Consider the following 16957-nt stretch of genomic DNA (forward strand, 5'->3'; position numbering starts at 1 on the left):
CTATAAAAAAGTATTTATAGGTGCTCTTGATACCTTTCCAGTGCGAACTTCGTCAGCAGACACATCATCAACACTATGCAATGCCGACAGAGGCAGTGTTTGAGTAGCATCTAGTTCCAGCTTTCTCGAAGCACCCTTGCCACGCAGCTGTCTGTAATAGCCTATACGGACCATCAACACCGTCTTTTAGGTGAATTGCTGTCCAAATTCTGTCTCTTCCGTTCTTGAGAGCCTGTCTGTTCGCTCCAGCCTACTTGCTCAAAGTAGCGCCTGTGAGGTCCTTGCAAAGAGCCTTCTACGAACGTCGTGGATCACCCTTGTTCATAATGTTTCAGGCTCTTATGGACCCAGAAGGGTCGAATACCTTGTGGTCTAGGTGTTTGATAGTGCAGGGCGATTTATGGAATTTGTTTCATTTTACGATGCAGAAAGTGCGCGAGCGTCGTTCGGAGTCGGCCGGCATAAATTTCGCAACCAGCTGTAAATTTCGCGACCAGCTGTATATTCACCGTCCTGTTGAGATCCATCAAGTGATATGTGTTTCCTCAGACCGCTGACTGACTCCGGGACATCCGAGCCTAAAGCTTCACGCCGTCGCGATGGAGCCACGTATTGTATGCCTCTTCGTAGGAAGAGCATGGGAATGGCCGTACTAATGGCCGTGTCAAGACTGGTCAGACTCGTACTTGCTAGTCGACGCCTTCCCTTGACAAGAATACTTGCGTTCCTCTACGGAGACGCCATCTCAAGGACATCACGTGCCAGGCGGAAGCGGCGGAATTGGCAAAGAAGGGCGTCTGCATTGTAGAAGACTTCCTCCCGTGCATCCTCTACCACTTTACTTACAGTCCACCTCACGGCGATATCAAGACCACTCAAAGCCGCCAATGATTGCTCCCATAGAGCATAAGCCAGACGAAGTCCCGCCTACCGCGCTGGACGCAGAGGAGGCGGATGATGCCGAGGACGGAGAGCCTGAGACGCAAGGCGCGGGAGGTGCGTGCTCGGTGGCTGAAAGTCCAAACAGCTCTCACCTCGCATTCCTGGATTGAACGTCAATCCTCTGCAATTACACGGTGACATTCGCAGGCGAGGGCAAGAAGAAAAAGAAAAAGAAGAAGTCCAAGAAGAAGAAAGTCGAGCAGACCGAGCCGCCCACCATCGGACTGTCCAAGCTCTTCCCCGACGGGAAGTACCCCGAGGGCGAGACCCAGGAGTACAAGGACGAGTACGCACCCTTCCCTGCCTGCACACGAACAGAGCACCCGGGTTCTGACGGTGCGCCGCGGCCACGCGCAGTAATGCCTTCCGCACGACGTCCGAAGAGAAGCGGTACGACGAGCAGATGGCGATGGAGGACCCTGAGGTGACGTACAACCACATCCGGCGGGCGGCGGAGGTGCACCGGCAGGTGCGCCAGTACGCGCGCAAGTTCATCAAGCCCGGCATGCGCATGATCGACATCGCGAACGGCATCGAGGACGGCGTGCGCGCGCTCGTCGAGGAGGACGGGCTCGATTCGGGGGTCGGGTTCCCCACAGGGCTCAGCCTCAACCATTGCGCGGCACACTATACGCCAAACCCGGGCGACACATCTGGTGCGTGTCCGCTGAGATACGTACGAGGCTCCACGGCCGTCCGTCTGTGTGGGATGGTGGAGCGAGGGCTGACGGTGCTTCTCGGCAGTCCTGGGCGAGAAGGACGTGCTGAAGGTCGATATTGGGGTCCATGTCAAGGGGCGGATTTGTGATTCGGCGTTCACGCTGACGTTCGATCCCACGTACGAGAAGCTGCTCGAGGCGGTCAAGGCTGCTACAGACACCGGCGTCCGAGTAAGTATTCCCAGGTCATGCACTCACGTCGCTCGCAGATACTGACGGCGGCTGGCCACCGGCGTTGGTCACCAGGAAGCAGGCATCGATGTGCGGTTAGGCGAGCTTGCCGGATACATCCAAGAAACGATGGAGTCGTACGAGGTTGAGGTAAACGGCAAGGTGTTGCCTGGTGAGTAGTTGGTAGCTTGTGCACCTGAAGAACCTAATTGGGCTTTCCTCTGCCAGTCAAGCCGATCGATAACCTCAGCGGCCACTCTATCAACCTCTATCAAATACACGGCGGAAAGTCTGTGCTCCTGGTGAAGAACGACGACCAGACAAAGATGGAAGAGGGCGAGTACTTCGCGATTGAGACCTTCGGATCTACTGGTCGCGGCAAGGTGATCGAGCAAGGCGAGGTCTCACATTACGCCCGTCGTGTGGATGCCCCCCACGTTCCTCTTCGGTATGGCATATGCCAAGGCTGTACTACAAGCTTGGAATCTGACCGGTCACAATGCTCCCAGTCTGACGTCGGCGAAGTCTCTGCTGCAATCGATCAACAAAAATTTCGGCACGCTTCCTTGGTGTCGAAGGTACCTGGAGCGCGCGGGGGAGAGCAGATACCTTCTCGCGGTGGGTCACGGCGCTGCGCGGCATTGCATTGTGAACTTTGTTCAAACATCCCTCCGCAGCTCAACCATTTGGTCTCACAAGGCATCGTCCAAGACTATCCACCGCTCTGTGATGTCCGTGGATCTATGACAGCACAATTTGTATATGTTCCTACAATGCTTTTGCGATTGCGAGAGACGGAAGGACTGATGATGGTTCCACAGGAGCATACCATTCTACTCCGCCCGACACGGAAGGAGATCGTCAGTCGGGGTGATGACTACTAGCACCGCGAGAGTACTGAGCAGATGACAAGGGGCACGAGGTCTCAATGGCGGAGGTCCGGGCGGCAGCGCCATGTCACTGGACGTCAATGGGCGGTATCGCGAGAAAGGGCGTATTACAGGGCACGCAGTTGTACCAGTACTGTACGAGAACAGACGGGAACAGTGTTTTGCCACAACGCTCACAGCGGCCGATTCTCGGACTGTTCCTTATTCACATGTGAATTGCCGTGTTTGGGTGATCGAGTGCCTCGCTCGCGCCTACGTCCATTCTCCAACACTTCTCACTTTGTCTCCCTCTCGTCTCCCCACTTGCCCACCTTGCCTTTAACACGCTACAACGTTCTGGCACGGCCTCGCCGTCTCCCTTGAGGCCCATCACGTCTGTCCATACAGTATAGCCATGCGTTGGTTTCTGTCGCGCGCGGCCCCCGACGTCACGGAGCCAGAGGAGCCCAAGCCCTCTGTCCTCACAAGGCTCTCCGCGGACATAACGGCCGATGTCGCTCTGCCCCGAGAGGCGTTGCGCCATTTTGAACGTCCTTCCGAGGCCTTACCGCCGTCGTCGCGCGTCGGAGATCCGAAGGTCAAACAGCGGAAGAACGAGCCGATGAGGCTATGGGAGCTCTGGAAGTATGGTGCATTCGCCGCGATGAAAGGTGCGTTCTTCTCCCTCGGTCAGTCTTCGAGCGAGACCTCTGTGCCGCCCCTTGCAAGAGTTCTCTGACAAGATCTCGCCCTGACACGTTGCGTGAGCGAATGCGGGGTGCCATATGAGGCCGCTTCGCCATTCAGTCCGCATGACGCGCACCTGGGCTTCGCTGCTCGCTCGTCGTCGAACCCGATTCTGACCGCATGTATCCACTCCTAGCCACCACTCTCGCCGCGGACGTCGTCTCACATCAGATATGGGGTCCTCGACGCAAGTCCTGGGGTATCGAGATGACGCTGCTGTCGAGTATCATGAGGGGCGTGAGCCGCTACTCATATTTGACAGACATTGTGAGTATCACTCTATCAAAAGTCGCCGGGTTGGTGTTGACCGCGGGACCAGGGAACCATACGCATGCTGATGAACATCGGCGGCCTCTGTCCGGTGCCGTCGGATGCGCTCGTCACCCCTGTAACGTTCCAAGTGCGGAAACGCAAGCTCCGGGGGATACTCGAAGAGTTCGATGCTGTCGAAACCGGCAATCGCGAACTCTCAGGCGAATGGGTGGTTGGGAAGAAGACATGGAGACGGCTGCAAGCGGAATGGCGTGCTCGGAAACAAGGCGAACCCACTGGTCCTGCACCTGGCAGCGGTAAGCGGAAGGAGCGTATAGTGCTGTACCTGCATGGTGGTACGTCTTCTAGCATTTCCCTACCTCTGCCATGCTCAGGCTTGGCGCATACAGGCGCATACTACATGTTCAGTGCTGCTACTCACCGACTCTTAACTATAACCCTCTCAAAGCATCTTGACGCACGTCTGTTTGGTAGGCACCCTCTCTTCCGTCTTTGCATAGCCTAGTGACTCACGACGTTGCAGCGTTGGACTACCGCTTAGCTCCAGAAACTCGGTTCCCGGGACCTTTGCACGACGCGGTCTCGTGTTATCTCAGGCTCATCGACGATTTGCACATTCCTCCAGAGAACATCGTCATCGCTGGAGATAGCGCCGGTGGCGGTCTCACTCTTGCACTTCTTATGTACCTGAGAGACAACGACTATCCATTACCTTCCGGGGCCATACTCATATCGCCTTGGGTTGGTGAGTGATTGTCCACTCCTGGCGCAGAGCCGGACACTGATGCATCGCTCTTGTAGACCTCACGATGAGTTGCGAGTCGTGGGACAGCAACGCTGACTATGACATTGTACCGATGCCTCAACCCGGTGACCACCTCAATCCCATCTTGTGTTACCTCGGAGAGCATATGGAGAAATATCTGACCCATCCATACGCAAGCCCATTGTTTGGCGACTTCAAGGGTCTACCTCCCTTGCTCATTCAAGCTGGTGAAGCTGAGGTACTCCGGGACGAGATCACACTTCTTGCGCACAAAGCATCGCTAGCCGGAGTAGAAGTGCGGTACGAGCTGTACGAAGACATGGTAAGCCGGCATAATTGCGGCGCGTTCATAAACTTATATCTTCCAGGTCCATGTATTCCAATCCTTGCCTTTCCTCGAAGCCGCCGAGTACGCCTTCAGGTCCTGTGCCGAGTTCGTATGGAAGTTCCTGCCCCAGTGCCAAGCTCGTACTCCGCAGTACTTTGGAACGTCAGCAGAAAAGGGCCTTGAGAATGAGATCGACACCGATGCTGCTCGTGTCGTTCGAGGCGACGGTACCGAGACAGGCGAGGGTCGCGAGGCTATGGTCGAGACGCCGCCTAAGGAGATGGGTCGCACCGGGTCGTACCGGAAGATACACCCCACAAGTTCTGAACCGTCCACACCGAGTCTCGAAGAACCAAGTTGGGAGAACATGTATGCGAACACTAGCTCCGATGACGAAGGAGACTTCGGGGATGGGGTGGTTCGCGTATATACGCCGCCTTCTCCGTCCCCAACTTCGTCATCAATACTTCCTGGCGGTCAACGGCCGACGCTATCCAAAGCACCATCTTTCTCTCGTCTACGGGCGACGTTCACCGCAATTGCCGATGTCGCATCAGTATCGGCATCCAGCACCCTCCACATACCGGTTGCCCATTCTACACCTCCGTCGTCACCTGCTGCTCATTCCCGTCGAAGACATCGCATCTCGTCCATGAGCATGACATCGTCCTCGGAAGTACCACCCGAACCTACCATCCGTCGCTCACAGCGGAGTCATCCCGACGTTACGTCACTGTGCAAGTTGTGGTCTGAGGCCGGTCCAGCGAATCATACGAAGACCGTCAAGACTGAAGTAGTATCGAAACCCAGCGAAATGACACGTCAACCCTCCTTTCGTCAGGCATAGCGCTTCAGGTTCATCTGGAACATCGTTCCGGTTCTCACACCTCGACCCCTGTCTGTTGACCTCTTGCTAGCTCCGCTCCGCATCCTCCACATCCTCTCTTCCGTCATCTGAACTCAGTGACGACTCGTCTGTGGTTCTGCAATTGCATGTCCGGATGGTCAGCCACTTCTACACGACTTTCTTCTTTCCACATACAGCCTCGACAATGCGCCCGTCTCAATCACGATAATTCGCATTCAAGATATGTATATTAGCCGACAATGTTCCTGGTGTGCAAGATTGTGTGTTGTATCCTGTAGTGTCCCTTGCCACAAGTACTGCTACGTAGTGTAAATAATGTAATCAATCATTAACCCTTACATCTTATCGTCCCCTGGATACGCTGGTCTTCCAGTAGGCCGTCTGACGCACTCGAACAACTCTGCTCATAAAGATAATAGCCAAAGTTCGCGTAGCGGGCGATCGTATCCGCCCAGAGGGATGACGGAGTGATCCTCGGCCCGGGCCGCCGACCGGACGTGGTGATCGAAACGGAGCGCTGGATGGGGAGGTGCCAGGACGCCACGGGTCCGCGTGGTTCTCAAGCAACAGCCTACGACGATGGCCGACGAGACCAGGCTGAAGCTCTTGACCTTTAACTGCTGGTACGTGTTCTACGGGCGTGAGCTATGTGGCAGACCCAACTCACTATGTCAAGGGGTCTGAAGTATGTTTCAAACTATCGAACAGAACGAATAAGGGCCATTGCGACCGCGCTCGCATCCTCGGACTACGATGTCATCACGCTGCAAGAGCTCTGGGTCTTCGCCGACTTCGAGTATGTGCGCGCAGCGGTATCCAAGCGTCTGCCGTTTTCCAAGTTCTTCTATAGGCAAGTACGGATGTTGGGTCAGCCTGCCCGTCGTAGCCATAGGTTGTATACTAAGTTGCCATTTTTTTTTACAGCGGGGCGCTCGGAGCAGGCCTGGTCATTTTCTCCCGGTTCCCAATCGTTGCTGCCACTATCCATCCGTACTCTTTGAACGGCTCACCAGTCGACGTCGTTGGTGGCGATTGGTTCGTGGGCAAGGCAGCAGCTAGCATCATCTTCGCCCATCCCATCTTGGGGCAAGTGCAGCTTTACAATACTCACGTATAGCTACCCCATCCTCCCTGCAAGAATTGGCATGCTGACAGTCTCTCTATAGCTGTTTGCCAAAGGCGGAGACGAAGGTCCGGAACACCAGAGGGCGCACCGTCTCGTCAACGCCTGGGAGTTCGCCAAGCTCGCCAGGCAGTCCGCAGAGGTTGGCCGCTATGTCATCGCCTCGGGCGACTTCAACAGCGTCCCAGCGACGCTACCCATGAGCATCATCCGCGATCACGCGGGGCTCACCGACGCCTGGGTCGTCACCCACCCCAACACCCCCGACCCCACTCTGAGCAATCTTCCGACGCCCCAAGACGCGATTCACATACACGGTGTGACCGCCGACTCGCCTCTGAACTCGTACTCTGCGGGCAAGCAGCTTGAGCCCCTCGCCCGCAAATTCCAGGGCAAGCGCCTCGACTACGTATTCTACCGCCAGCCAAGCAGCCTGCACGCAACCGCGCGCACTCCCGTGCTCCGGGCCGTGGACACACGCGTCGTGCTGACCGAGCGCGTGCCCGGGTACCCGTTCTCGTACTCGGACCACTTTGGGCTGGAGGCGACGTTCGAGATCGAGTCCCCGCAAGGCGGGGACGTCACGAACCCGGACAGCGTCGACATCCCTGCGCCCGCAGAGAGCAGGCGGGGCCCATCGTTTGCGATAAGCTCGCAGGCGAATCCTCAACCGGCGTTGTCGGCCCAGGACATCTCGGTCGAGTCGATCACTCAGGCCCTTACATCGCTCACCGCGCGCTACAGGTTCGCGCAGAACCAGGGCCGACAGCAACTGTTCGTCTTCTTGGTGTGCTTGTTCCTGCTCGTCGCCATCGTCGTCACGTCGGCGTGGTTCCCATTCTACATCAACCCAGTGCTATACTTGGTCACAGTCGCCGTCGCGTGGCTTGCCACGACGATGCTTTACCTCGGGTTCGTGTACGGCAATTGGGAGGTGAACGCGCTTACGAATATCATCGAGGAGCTCGAGCTGTATCGTGCATATCTCGAGGATGCTCGGCGGAACGCAGGCGGCTCACGGTCGTAGTGGGGGGCTACTGGACTATGTTCCTTGGGTACTCTGACTACGGATGTATAATCGTATTGCTACTATTTTTGGAACTCGCTCAGTACGTGAGCCGAGTCCAGGAACGTCGTCTTGTTGATCAAGAAGTCTAGAAGCGCAGTGAGGGTATGCTCCTGTGGACATTTCAGTAAGAGCTTACCATCGGGTATGGCGGTGATATTGTCTCGCATGAGCTGGAGCACGACCTTGTTCGTCGGGGTAAATTGGGGCCATGGAGCTATGGTTAGGCGCGGATTGAATCTCAATATTGCTGCAGTTCGATCACAGCAGTAGCCGGCTCACCTCCTGGATCCAAGTCATTGATGAAGTTGATATAGAAGTCGGCCATCTGGTTGGCGAACTCTTGTTCGACGGACGGGAACAGTCCGAAGAGAAGTTCCAATTCCGACCCATGGAATACTGAACATACATGTCCGACCGGCTCAGCACCCCATTCCGTGACGCAAAGACATGATTGAGCACACACCTCCCAGAGATGGGTCGTTTCCAGGGATGAACTCCGTGAAGAAGTAGGCGAAGAGCGGCTGGAGCGGTGCAGCTCTGTTGAACAGCAGCCGCCTCGAGGACAAGTACATATTGTCCGTGTGCCACGCCTCCGCGCGATCGAACAGCGAATCCCCGGTATTGAACCGACCCCCGAGATTAGAGTCATTGGCGGGGTATAGGTTGTTGATCGTGTCGAAGACGTCTTGGGTGACAGTCGAAGGGTCGATGAGGAGCTGCTTGATGAACGTGTCGAATCTGGCGTCTTCCTCGCTGGCTGTGACATTGAGGTTGCGCACGGACTGGGCAAACAGGGTCCCTTCGTTGAGCTAATGTGAAGGATTATGTATGCGCCTAGACGTAGATGCATCAGGGCTGCTCACGTTGGTTCCAGCAAGGATGGGCACATGCAGGAAGTTGCCGCTAGCGATGCGCTGCGATGGACGCTCGGTTATGAAGCTACCAGCAGGCCCCACAGCAGGTTCCCACAGCTGGCCGTTCAGTACTTCATTAGTCAAGTCAACTGAAACGTTGTTGAGAGTCTTGAGAAGGGGGTCAGCTACGCTCGAGCTGCACTAATACTGGGGCTCACGTCAAATGGGAGGTCCTGTAGGCAGGTGAACGATGCTGGTCCGGTGGGGCACCCGGTCAAGTTGACCAGGGTTGCATACGGGAAGCCCGGTTCGTCATAGGTACTGGCGGGTGGCGCAGTCTTGCTGGTGAACGGCGGTGGGCAGAACATCAGTATGCAGCGAGTACGGGATGTAGAGACCCTCTCACAATGGTCCAGTTGAAGAGTCCAGGATCGCTGCCCTGAACAATGACTTCGGGGAGGGGAAGAGAACATGTGCTTCGGCACTCCCTGCGCCTGCGGACTATGTCGAGTGAGAAAGGAGCCTTGCAACGAGCCTTACTAACAGACCTGTCCCCATATGGTGACCTGAAATCTGTTATCAGAAAAAGGTCAAAGACGCCTATAAGAACGCAAACATGCCTTCTCTGGATCGCCTCCGAATGCGGCGATGTTCTCTTGAAGGAACTCGAGGGCAGCACGTTGGTCCTGCAAGCCAGCGTTCAGGTCCGAGGCAGGGACATGGCTACTCGCCAGCTGTTCAATCGAGCTTCAATAGACTGCAGTCCGGTTCGGACAGTCGGGAGGGCTCACGAAGCCAAAGGTATTCATTCGGTAATTGCTGTGGTCAATCAGTGCCCGGCCTGTAATTCCATATGAGAGCTTGGCATGCGTACACAGACACAAAAATTATCGGCTTGCTAGTCGCCACGCTGCGCTGGATGAGAACTGTGACATTTTGAATAAGAAACGGGAATGATGTCAACGCGATTTCACTACGCCTCACACGTGGGATTATATCGCGGATCAGAAGCGGCCCTGAGGAAACTTGAATAAGCCTGCACAATGACACAATCGCATGGTAGCGTGCCTACCCACCCATTCATAAACGCGCCGCCCTGCGCAGTTTGAAAGGGGCTTGTCAGGTGGCTGAGGCGACCATCATGTAAAGAGAGAGGTTGGTACTCACGTAGAACCAGACTAACACCGGAATCTTCTCCGAGGTGCTGACATTGCTAGGCCGGAAGATCTAGCGTGGTCAAGTACTGAACATAGGTCCTAGCGGTGAAAGCAATCTTCCTACATTCAAGAACAAGCAGTCCTCCGACTGAGGCGCGCCAAGACTGGTCGAAGGAACCTGTGGGCATGCACTTCCGAAGGTGGAAGCATCCTGGACCGCCGTCGATCGATTGAGAAAGGAGACCGGGGCTTTGAAACGTAATGAGCCAATGGGTGGTTGAGCGAATGGAATACCCAGCCAATGCTCTGTCCCATTCGCGGTCGTGACGCCTCTGAAAACCCCCGCGGTAGTCTGTATGTCGAGGGAATCCAAGCTTCCATACGCGGCCGACGATAGCAAGAGCGATGTAGAAGAAAGGAGAGCACCGATGTTTCTTTTCCACATGGTTCACGACCAAGAGGTGTCAGGGAGGCGGCTTGACGCTTCGACGGCATGCAACGCCTTTTATGCAACTTACTGCGGACAAGGCCTATCCGGATGGAGAGGGATGCGTCGGTTCCGTGCGGAGAGAACCGTGAAAGCTGTAACAGATGACGCCTGAATTGATCAGACAGCCACTCTGGGAGGGCCACTTTGGCTGGAAACGTTACGTCAAGCATCAGATCAAACCACGGGTCAACAAGAAGGAGAGTCCATTGCCGTACCAAACATACCCGGAAAAGCATCCGCACGTCCGCTCTCCATCCCTCTCGTAGGGCGAAGGCCGACAGGCCGCGACGGAGGACGCGCTTTCAATGTACCAGAGTATCACAGGGGGTATAGGATAAACAGAAAGAGGACTTTGGCTGACACCGCCAATTATGGTGAACAGAGCGATAAGCCGCGGTGAGTAGTACAAGAAGCCCATGGGCCATCGGTCAAGATCAGCACGAAGCATTCCGGGCTAGGAACAACAGCATTGAGGAGCTAGGCGTCGCGCGCGTTCGATTGTTTTTGGGGACCATAGTACTCATCGCCTGTCAGCTGGCTGACATCTGTAGCAACCTTGGGCGGAGACGTCGTCAAAGTTGTGTGGCAGATTAGTGCTCGAGCGGTTGAACGGATACGGAGTACGTCCGGGAGCAATCAGTGAGGCGCTGGCGTGCTGCGCGAGGTCCTCGGGTTTGGCTTGGGTGTGTAGGTCAGTCGCCCAGACGGTTAGAGTTCGCAGGGTGATGACGGAACCTCATCAAAGTCTGGTGTTTTAGTATATAGTTGAACAACGACAACGCAACGATAACATTAACGCCAGACCACATGCCGCTGGCAAGCGCTTTTTGATGTCCTATGTTCTCAGAACATCACAGAATTCCCTTTGAGATCGGGCCCCTTGGTCAGGGGACAAATAATTGACGCCTTTGTAATCAACTTTCAACCGCTTTATCAGATATCGGCGAGGAGTAAAATGATTGACTCAGTGGTCATTATATCGCGACGCCTTTGCAATGTCGGCCCAATATCCTTCCTCTCACAATGTCCTCGCATTGTCTGTCCCACTCTGTGCGTACTATACAATGCCATTACCTGCTATCGAGCGCCGTCAAGATGCAGACACCACGCGCGTCAGCATCAGCACTGGTACTGTACAGTACTACGTCGGAGTGCAAATATCGCAACGTTAAGTCTCGCTCCTGTGCTGCAGGTTAGCATCGTTACGACCGGCCAGCACATTTTTTGTGATGTTCGATGTCGTCAACTACTACAGCTTGCCGGTCTACAAGGTACACCCAGGTGCGTCTCTTGCCATTATGGCCTGTTATCATGAAAAGGTGCGTCTCGAGTTCTTGGATTGTGCAACCTTCAACTGGTGAGTCTGCGTGCTATGAGGTCCCTCTGTGTCTATCCCTCTGCCAGTCTACAGGGGATCTTTGATTCTTCGCTATGCTTGATCCCCTCACGTCTTACGATGAATCACGCATGACGCGGTGCAGTGCTCTCCTTGTATGTAGCTATAGATCTCCGGCTGTGGTGGTATGGCTCATTTGTCTTGGTAGGAGGATGTCTCTACCGTGTACTGTAGATTGCTTCTGTTGTAGTAAAGCCAGGAATATATCTCTTCGTCCTCTATCCTGCCTTATGTGGAGTTTTGCCTGAATCGCAACCTGAACCTGAAATTGCGAGATTATACCAGCATTGTCCAATTATCCCGGTCAATCGTAATCGTAAAAACCTTCAAAACAACACCAATTGTTGGACCGCTCGGAAAGGATCGGAATATTTCATTCATGACAACCATATTACTACTCAATGGGAAGGGAACCGATGTGGTCGATATCGCATCGCAAGGATTGCGTCTATCGCGAACATTGAACTCGTTGCGAAGACATCGCGGGGCGCTAGTACTGGATCGCGAGATCAAAGGGGATTCTGTGATGAAGGCATCCATCAAGAGCGCCCATGGCGTGGCGTGCCAGCGGGTGCAAGTTCGATCACGTCACCGACAATAATTCAACTTCTCAAACTGCAGACGAACGGGCTGTCGTTCAGGCAATGAATTCGAGCTTCGGGCTCACGCCCCTAGCTTGCTGCCCAAGCAAGGCTAAATGCAACTTGGATGAATCATGCATGAGACTGTCGCGCACGGCGCATGCGTATGCTCACGGCACTGCGTCCTTGCTCGGGTTGGATGACATCTTACCACAGCTTCTCTCCGAATCACTATATCACGCGCGACTGCACTCCCCGATGGATGTTTTCGTTCCATTCGACACTCGAGCCCGTCTCAGAAGGAGGCTAGCAGTTGAATACCCCCCTGGTCCCAACATTATGCTCCGTGAGCAATTGCCTGTCTGCTAACGATGCTACGCCTATTTTTGGAACTCGTTTAGTACGTAGGCGGAGTCCAGGAACGTCGTCTTGTCAATCAGGAAGTCTGGAAGTGCCGTGAGGATGGGGTCCTGTAGGTAGGGCAGTACGTACTCACCATCCAGTATGGCGGTAATATTGTCCCGCATGAGCTGGAGAACGGCCTTGTTCGTTTGGGTGAATTGGGGCCACGGTGCTGGGACCAAGAATGAGCATATTTCAAATATTATTCCAGACCCTGGCGGACAAGACTTACCTCCTGGATTCAAATCGTTGACGAAGTTCACATAGAAGTCTACCATCTGAATGGCAAACTCTTGCTCGACAGCCGGAAACTGCCCAAAGAGCAGGATCAATTCAGAAGCGTGGAATACTGCATATAGTCGCCATGTTTGGTCAGTAACGTCGTCTGCAACGCCAAAGCATCGTTGAGAGCATACCGCCCAGAGATGGGTCCTGGCCAGGAATGAACTCCGCGAAGAAGTATCCGAACAGCGGTTGGAGGGACGCGGCCTTATTGAACAGCAGCCGCCTAGGGGACAGGAACATGTTGTCAGAGTACCAAGCTTCAGCACGGTCGTACAACGAGTCTCCGGTGTTGAACGGTGCTCCCAGACTGGAGTCATTGGCAGGGTACAATGTGTTGATGGTGTCATAAACATCTTGGGTGACAGTCGAGGGATCGATGAGAAGTTCTTGGATGAACGTGTCGAAGGCGGCGTCTTCCTCGCTGGATGGGACACTGAGATTGCGCACAGACTGGCTGAACGTGGTCCCTTCATTGAGCTGACGCAAAGAAGTTGAGGATACGGCTGGAGTCGAGGTATGACGAGACTGCTCACGTTGGTACCAGCAAGGATGGGCACGTGCAGGAAGTTGCCGCTCGCAATGCGCTGCGAAGGACGTTCGCTAACGAAGCTTCCGGCAGGTCCCACTGTAGGCTGCCACAGCTGCTGGTTCAGTACCTCATTGGTCATGGCGACCGTGACATTTTGAAGAGTCTGGAGGGAAGGGTAAGCTACACTCTTAGCACACGGCACGACACGCTCACCTCAAATGGAAGGCTTCGCAGGCATGCGAACGACTGTGGTCCCGAGGGACAGCCTGTCAAGTTGACCAGGCGTTCATAGGGCTTGCCAGATTCATCATAGGTGCTGGGAGGCGGCGCAGTCTTGCTATCAAACAGCGATGATGAGAAAAACGGGTGAGTAGGTAATGTAGTAGAGCAGCTCTCCTCTTACAATGGTCCGGTAGACGAGTCGAACATCGCCGCCCTGAACAGCTTCGTGGAGGACTGGAAGAGAACATGTGCCTCGACACTCCCTGCGCCTGCGGACTGTTTGCGGTGAGAAGAGCAGGTCGGTGATTCAACAGTACAGACATACCTGACCCCATATGGTGACCTAGGATAGATTGTCAGAGAGCTCGCGACATGCGTGAGCGCAGATACAACCTGCCTTCTCAGGGTCACCTCCGAACGCAGCGATATTGTGCTGTACGAACTCAAGAGCTGCAGTCTGATCTTGAAGGCCAACGTTCAAGTCCGAAGGGGGGACATGTCTGCTGGCCAACTGGGGAATGATCGTTCAATGAACAGCGCACGGATCTGAACGGTCGGAAGGCCTTACAAAGCCGAACGTGTTGAGGCGGTAATTGCTGGGTTCCAGGCCATCAATATCCGAAGGCGCGACTGATGACTCGGCGTACATACGTAGACACGAATATGATTGGTTTGCCCGTCGCTACGCTGCGCTGGATGATAACTATCGTACATGGTATGAGGATAGTCGATGTGCCAAGACAAATATAAAATCACTCACACGTGGGATTGTATTCTGGGTCAGAAGCGGCCCTGTGGTACGAAACTTGGTGAATTGGGCTGCGTAATGATGCGTTTGTGTAGTATTGTGCCTACCCTTGCATGAAGGCGCCACCCTGCGCAGTCAGAGAGGCCTTGTCAACGTTTTGATGCGCAATATTGTGAGAGGATGGCACACACGTGGATCCAGAATAAGACCGGAATCTTCTCTGAAGTGCTGACATTACTGGGACGGAAGACCTGGGGAAATTTTAGGTAGGGAGCATGCGTCCCAAGTCCGGAGAATCTCTCCTACGTTCAGGAACAAACAGTCTTCCGACTGAGGCGCGCCAAGACTGGTCGAAGGAACCTGTGGGCATGCATTCCCGAAGGTCGAGGCATCCTGAATGGACGTCGACCGATTGATGAAGGGAACAGGAGCTTTGAACCGTAATGACCCGATGGGTGGTTGAGCGAACGGAATGCCCAACCATTGCTCTGTTCCATTCGCTGTCGCGACGCCTCTGAAAGTCCCAGAAGGTGTGTGTATGACAAGGGGATCCGAGACCGGAGACGCAGAAGTTGACGAAAGCAACAGCAAGGCGGATGAGACGAGAACACCGAAGAAGCTTCTCCCCATAATTCACTGCGTAGAGGTGTTGGGGGGAGGGGGGGCGGATTGTCGCTCTGACGGCGCGCAATATTTTATACCCCAGCTTGTTGGAGACTTAGGCCGTTCATGAAGAGAAGGATGCACCGGTGCCGCGCGAAGAAAACGAAGAGTAATGCCCCAAGGGCACTAGATTCAGCTTGATGCTGATCAGAAGGCGACGCATGGTGACCTCATACATAGCGTAGAAAGTTTCCGGACGCCCGCTCTACATCCTTCTTTGACAGGCGAAGGTGGACGGGCCGCGACAAAAAGCGAGCATGACTGCGTCACGGGATTGCACGGGCTCCCGGTCCCCTGTGGTTGCCGTAATTATGGGCGAGAGGTGACGATGAAGTAGGGCATTGGACAGCCGTGTCGGTCACGGTGGACAGAGAGCTGGGCCGAGATTGTACGCGAAGCTAGACAATCATTCAATATTTAGCACGAAGTGTTTAGAAGAAGGAGCAAGCTGAACTTGGTACTCGTCAGCATTGGTGTCCTTCAAAATCACGAAGTTGATCAGTAGGTGTGAGGGTCGTAGCACTACTGGCTTTTTGGCTATATGATTTCGTTGGTAGCATCAAGAAGGTGTGGCCATGGTACGGAGTTCACCTGAAAGCAACCATTTAGACAACGGGCCCCAACATCACGATCACAGATCACGTCGGATGGTGTGGTAGACGCGGTTGGCGAATTCAGACGCGATCCCCAACCGGAGCAGCATGACGTGCCATTGCACCCAGCATCGTCGCCAGTCGAGACACTGGTTCCGTCTCCGGAAGCTGCTGGCACGGGGACATCCGGATGGCGGCGCTTTGCCCCGGTTGACGATGGTCTCATCGCGAAGATACTTGCATTCCAAAAGAAATGTCGTCCTGGAAGGCCTGCGTGATAGAGGGCACGAAGATGGTAAAGCGGAGGAGAATATGCAGAAATATGCGTCCATAGTTGGTTTAGGAGACTGTTTCCGAGACCGAGCGTCAGATAGACGCCCTGAAGCCCAGCTGACTGCGGGATCACTTGTTAGGCGTGTTCAATTCTTGTCGCTCGCTCACTTCCTCGCGCGCCTACCGGGCGTCTGCCTACCTGGATTCAAGGTCAGATCAAGCGCCTGTAGCATAGCGAGCAGAGGTGCGCAGGCAGCGGGTGCAACACGACCGCATCAGGGTCGCGAGCTGGGACTGAGGAGCGACGCGAAAGCTTAACAATTCGAAAGATAGAGAGCTCCATGACTCGAGACGCGGAGTCGTCCCGCAAGGCTTACAGTACTGTGGCAACCCCAGGTGGCCAGTGAACCGTGTCGTGCCGGATCTGGTTCCGATTTGGGCGCATTGTGTACAATCATTCTCGGTCAACAAGTCTATAACGATCTGCCGACGTCTCCATCCACTTTCTGGACAGATTTTCTGGGCATAACAAACCTAGCATAGGACGGAAACGTCGATCTCGCTGCACCCGCTGCCTGCGCACCTCTGCTCGCTGTGCTACAGGCGCTTGATCTGACCTTGAATACAGGTAAGCAGGCGCCCAGTAGGCGCGCGAGGAAGTGAGCGAGCGACAAGAATTGAACACGCCTGTTCTTGTCTAGAAATCCCACCAGCTGCGTCGCAACATTGGTGACTACTGGTGGCACTTCGAACATCGACTCTGTTGACTGGCATACCGTGCATAGGAGCCTCAAGCCGTACGATCGCAGATCCCACTCAAAGGCCTTCACAGGCTGCGTAGCGGACGATTGGCAAAAACAAGGTCGGCTTGAAAGTTGTGATACCTGTA

General features: G+C 54.7%; 5 protein-coding genes across 5 annotated transcripts; 3 read left to right on the forward strand and 2 right to left on the reverse strand.

Annotated features, from left to right (window-relative positions):
• The first annotated feature begins 842 nt into the window (after positions 1–842).
• On the forward strand, positions 843–2888 carry DICSQDRAFT_76652 (peptidase M24A methionine aminopeptidase). The gene is made up of 9 exons (XM_007360529.1): positions 843–996; positions 1090–1228; positions 1300–1598; positions 1687–1832; positions 1908–2004; positions 2061–2280; positions 2342–2450; positions 2510–2590; positions 2654–2888. The coding sequence occupies exons 1-9, from the start codon at positions 888–890 to the stop codon at positions 2714–2716; spliced, it is 1263 nt and encodes a 420-aa protein (XP_007360591.1). The 5' UTR covers positions 843–887; the 3' UTR covers positions 2717–2888.
• Positions 2889–3044: 156 nt separating this feature from the next.
• On the forward strand, positions 3045–5662 carry DICSQDRAFT_96349 (uncharacterized protein; the record flags this gene model as incomplete). The annotated part of the gene is given in 9 exon segments (XM_007360530.1): positions 3045–3372; positions 3585–3715; positions 3768–4056; positions 4111–4191; positions 4245–4466; positions 4523–4809; positions 4856–5371; positions 5386–5401; positions 5493–5662. The coding sequence occupies 9 exon segments, from the start codon at positions 3117–3119 to the stop codon at positions 5660–5662; spliced, it is 1968 nt and encodes a 655-aa protein (XP_007360592.1). The 5' UTR covers positions 3045–3116.
• A 596-nt stretch (positions 5663–6258) lies between these two features.
• DICSQDRAFT_96351 (DNase I-like protein) lies at positions 6259–7833 on the forward strand (the record flags this gene model as incomplete). Its single annotated transcript, XM_007360531.1, has 4 exons — positions 6259–6306; positions 6360–6545; positions 6608–6794; positions 6850–7833. The coding sequence occupies exons 1-4, from the start codon at positions 6263–6265 to the stop codon at positions 7831–7833; spliced, it is 1401 nt and encodes a 466-aa protein (XP_007360593.1). The 5' UTR covers positions 6259–6262.
• Positions 7834–7895: 62 nt separating this feature from the next.
• On the reverse strand, positions 7896–9538 carry DICSQDRAFT_165008 (alpha/beta-hydrolase; the record flags this gene model as incomplete). The annotated part of the gene is made up of 10 exons (XM_007360532.1): positions 7896–7960; positions 8012–8089; positions 8155–8271; positions 8339–8684; positions 8739–8897; positions 8948–9071; positions 9136–9223; positions 9278–9295; positions 9346–9463; positions 9521–9538. 10 exons carry the CDS (start codon positions 9536–9538, stop codon positions 7896–7898), a joined length of 1131 nt encoding a protein of 376 aa, XP_007360594.1.
• A 3195-nt stretch (positions 9539–12733) lies between these two features.
• On the reverse strand, positions 12734–15183 carry DICSQDRAFT_176855 (alpha/beta-hydrolase; the record flags this gene model as incomplete). The annotated part of the gene is made up of 15 exons (XM_007360533.1): positions 14846–15183; positions 14731–14790; positions 14647–14666; positions 14552–14583; positions 14443–14494; positions 14360–14387; positions 14189–14302; positions 14117–14134; positions 13973–14067; positions 13783–13906; positions 13574–13732; positions 13172–13517; positions 12988–13104; positions 12850–12927; positions 12734–12798 (listed from the first exon to the last, which is right to left on the reverse strand). Exons 1-15 carry the CDS (start codon positions 15167–15169, stop codon positions 12734–12736), a joined length of 1632 nt encoding a protein of 543 aa, XP_007360595.1. The 5' UTR covers positions 15170–15183.
• Positions 15184–16957: the final 1774 nt, after the last annotated feature.

The sequence above is a fragment of the Dichomitus squalens genome (assembly GCF_000275845.1).
Source record: "Dichomitus squalens LYAD-421 SS1 unplaced genomic scaffold DICSQscaffold_1, whole genome shotgun sequence".
Taxonomy (NCBI): Eukaryota; Fungi; Basidiomycota; class Agaricomycetes; order Polyporales; family Polyporaceae; genus Dichomitus; species Dichomitus squalens.

Coding starts and splice junctions, on each gene's coding strand:
- DICSQDRAFT_76652 (XM_007360529.1), top strand. CDS start 888: ATGATTGCTCCCATAGAGCATAAGCCAGACGAAGTCCCGCCTACCGCG. Junction 2,005..2,060: donor AAACGGCAAGGTGTTGCCTG/GTGAGTAGTTGG, acceptor TTCCTCTGCCAG/TCAAGCCGATCGATAACCTC. Junction 2,281..2,341: donor GCCCCCCACGTTCCTCTTCG/GTATGGCATATG, acceptor CAATGCTCCCAG/TCTGACGTCGGCGAAGTCTC.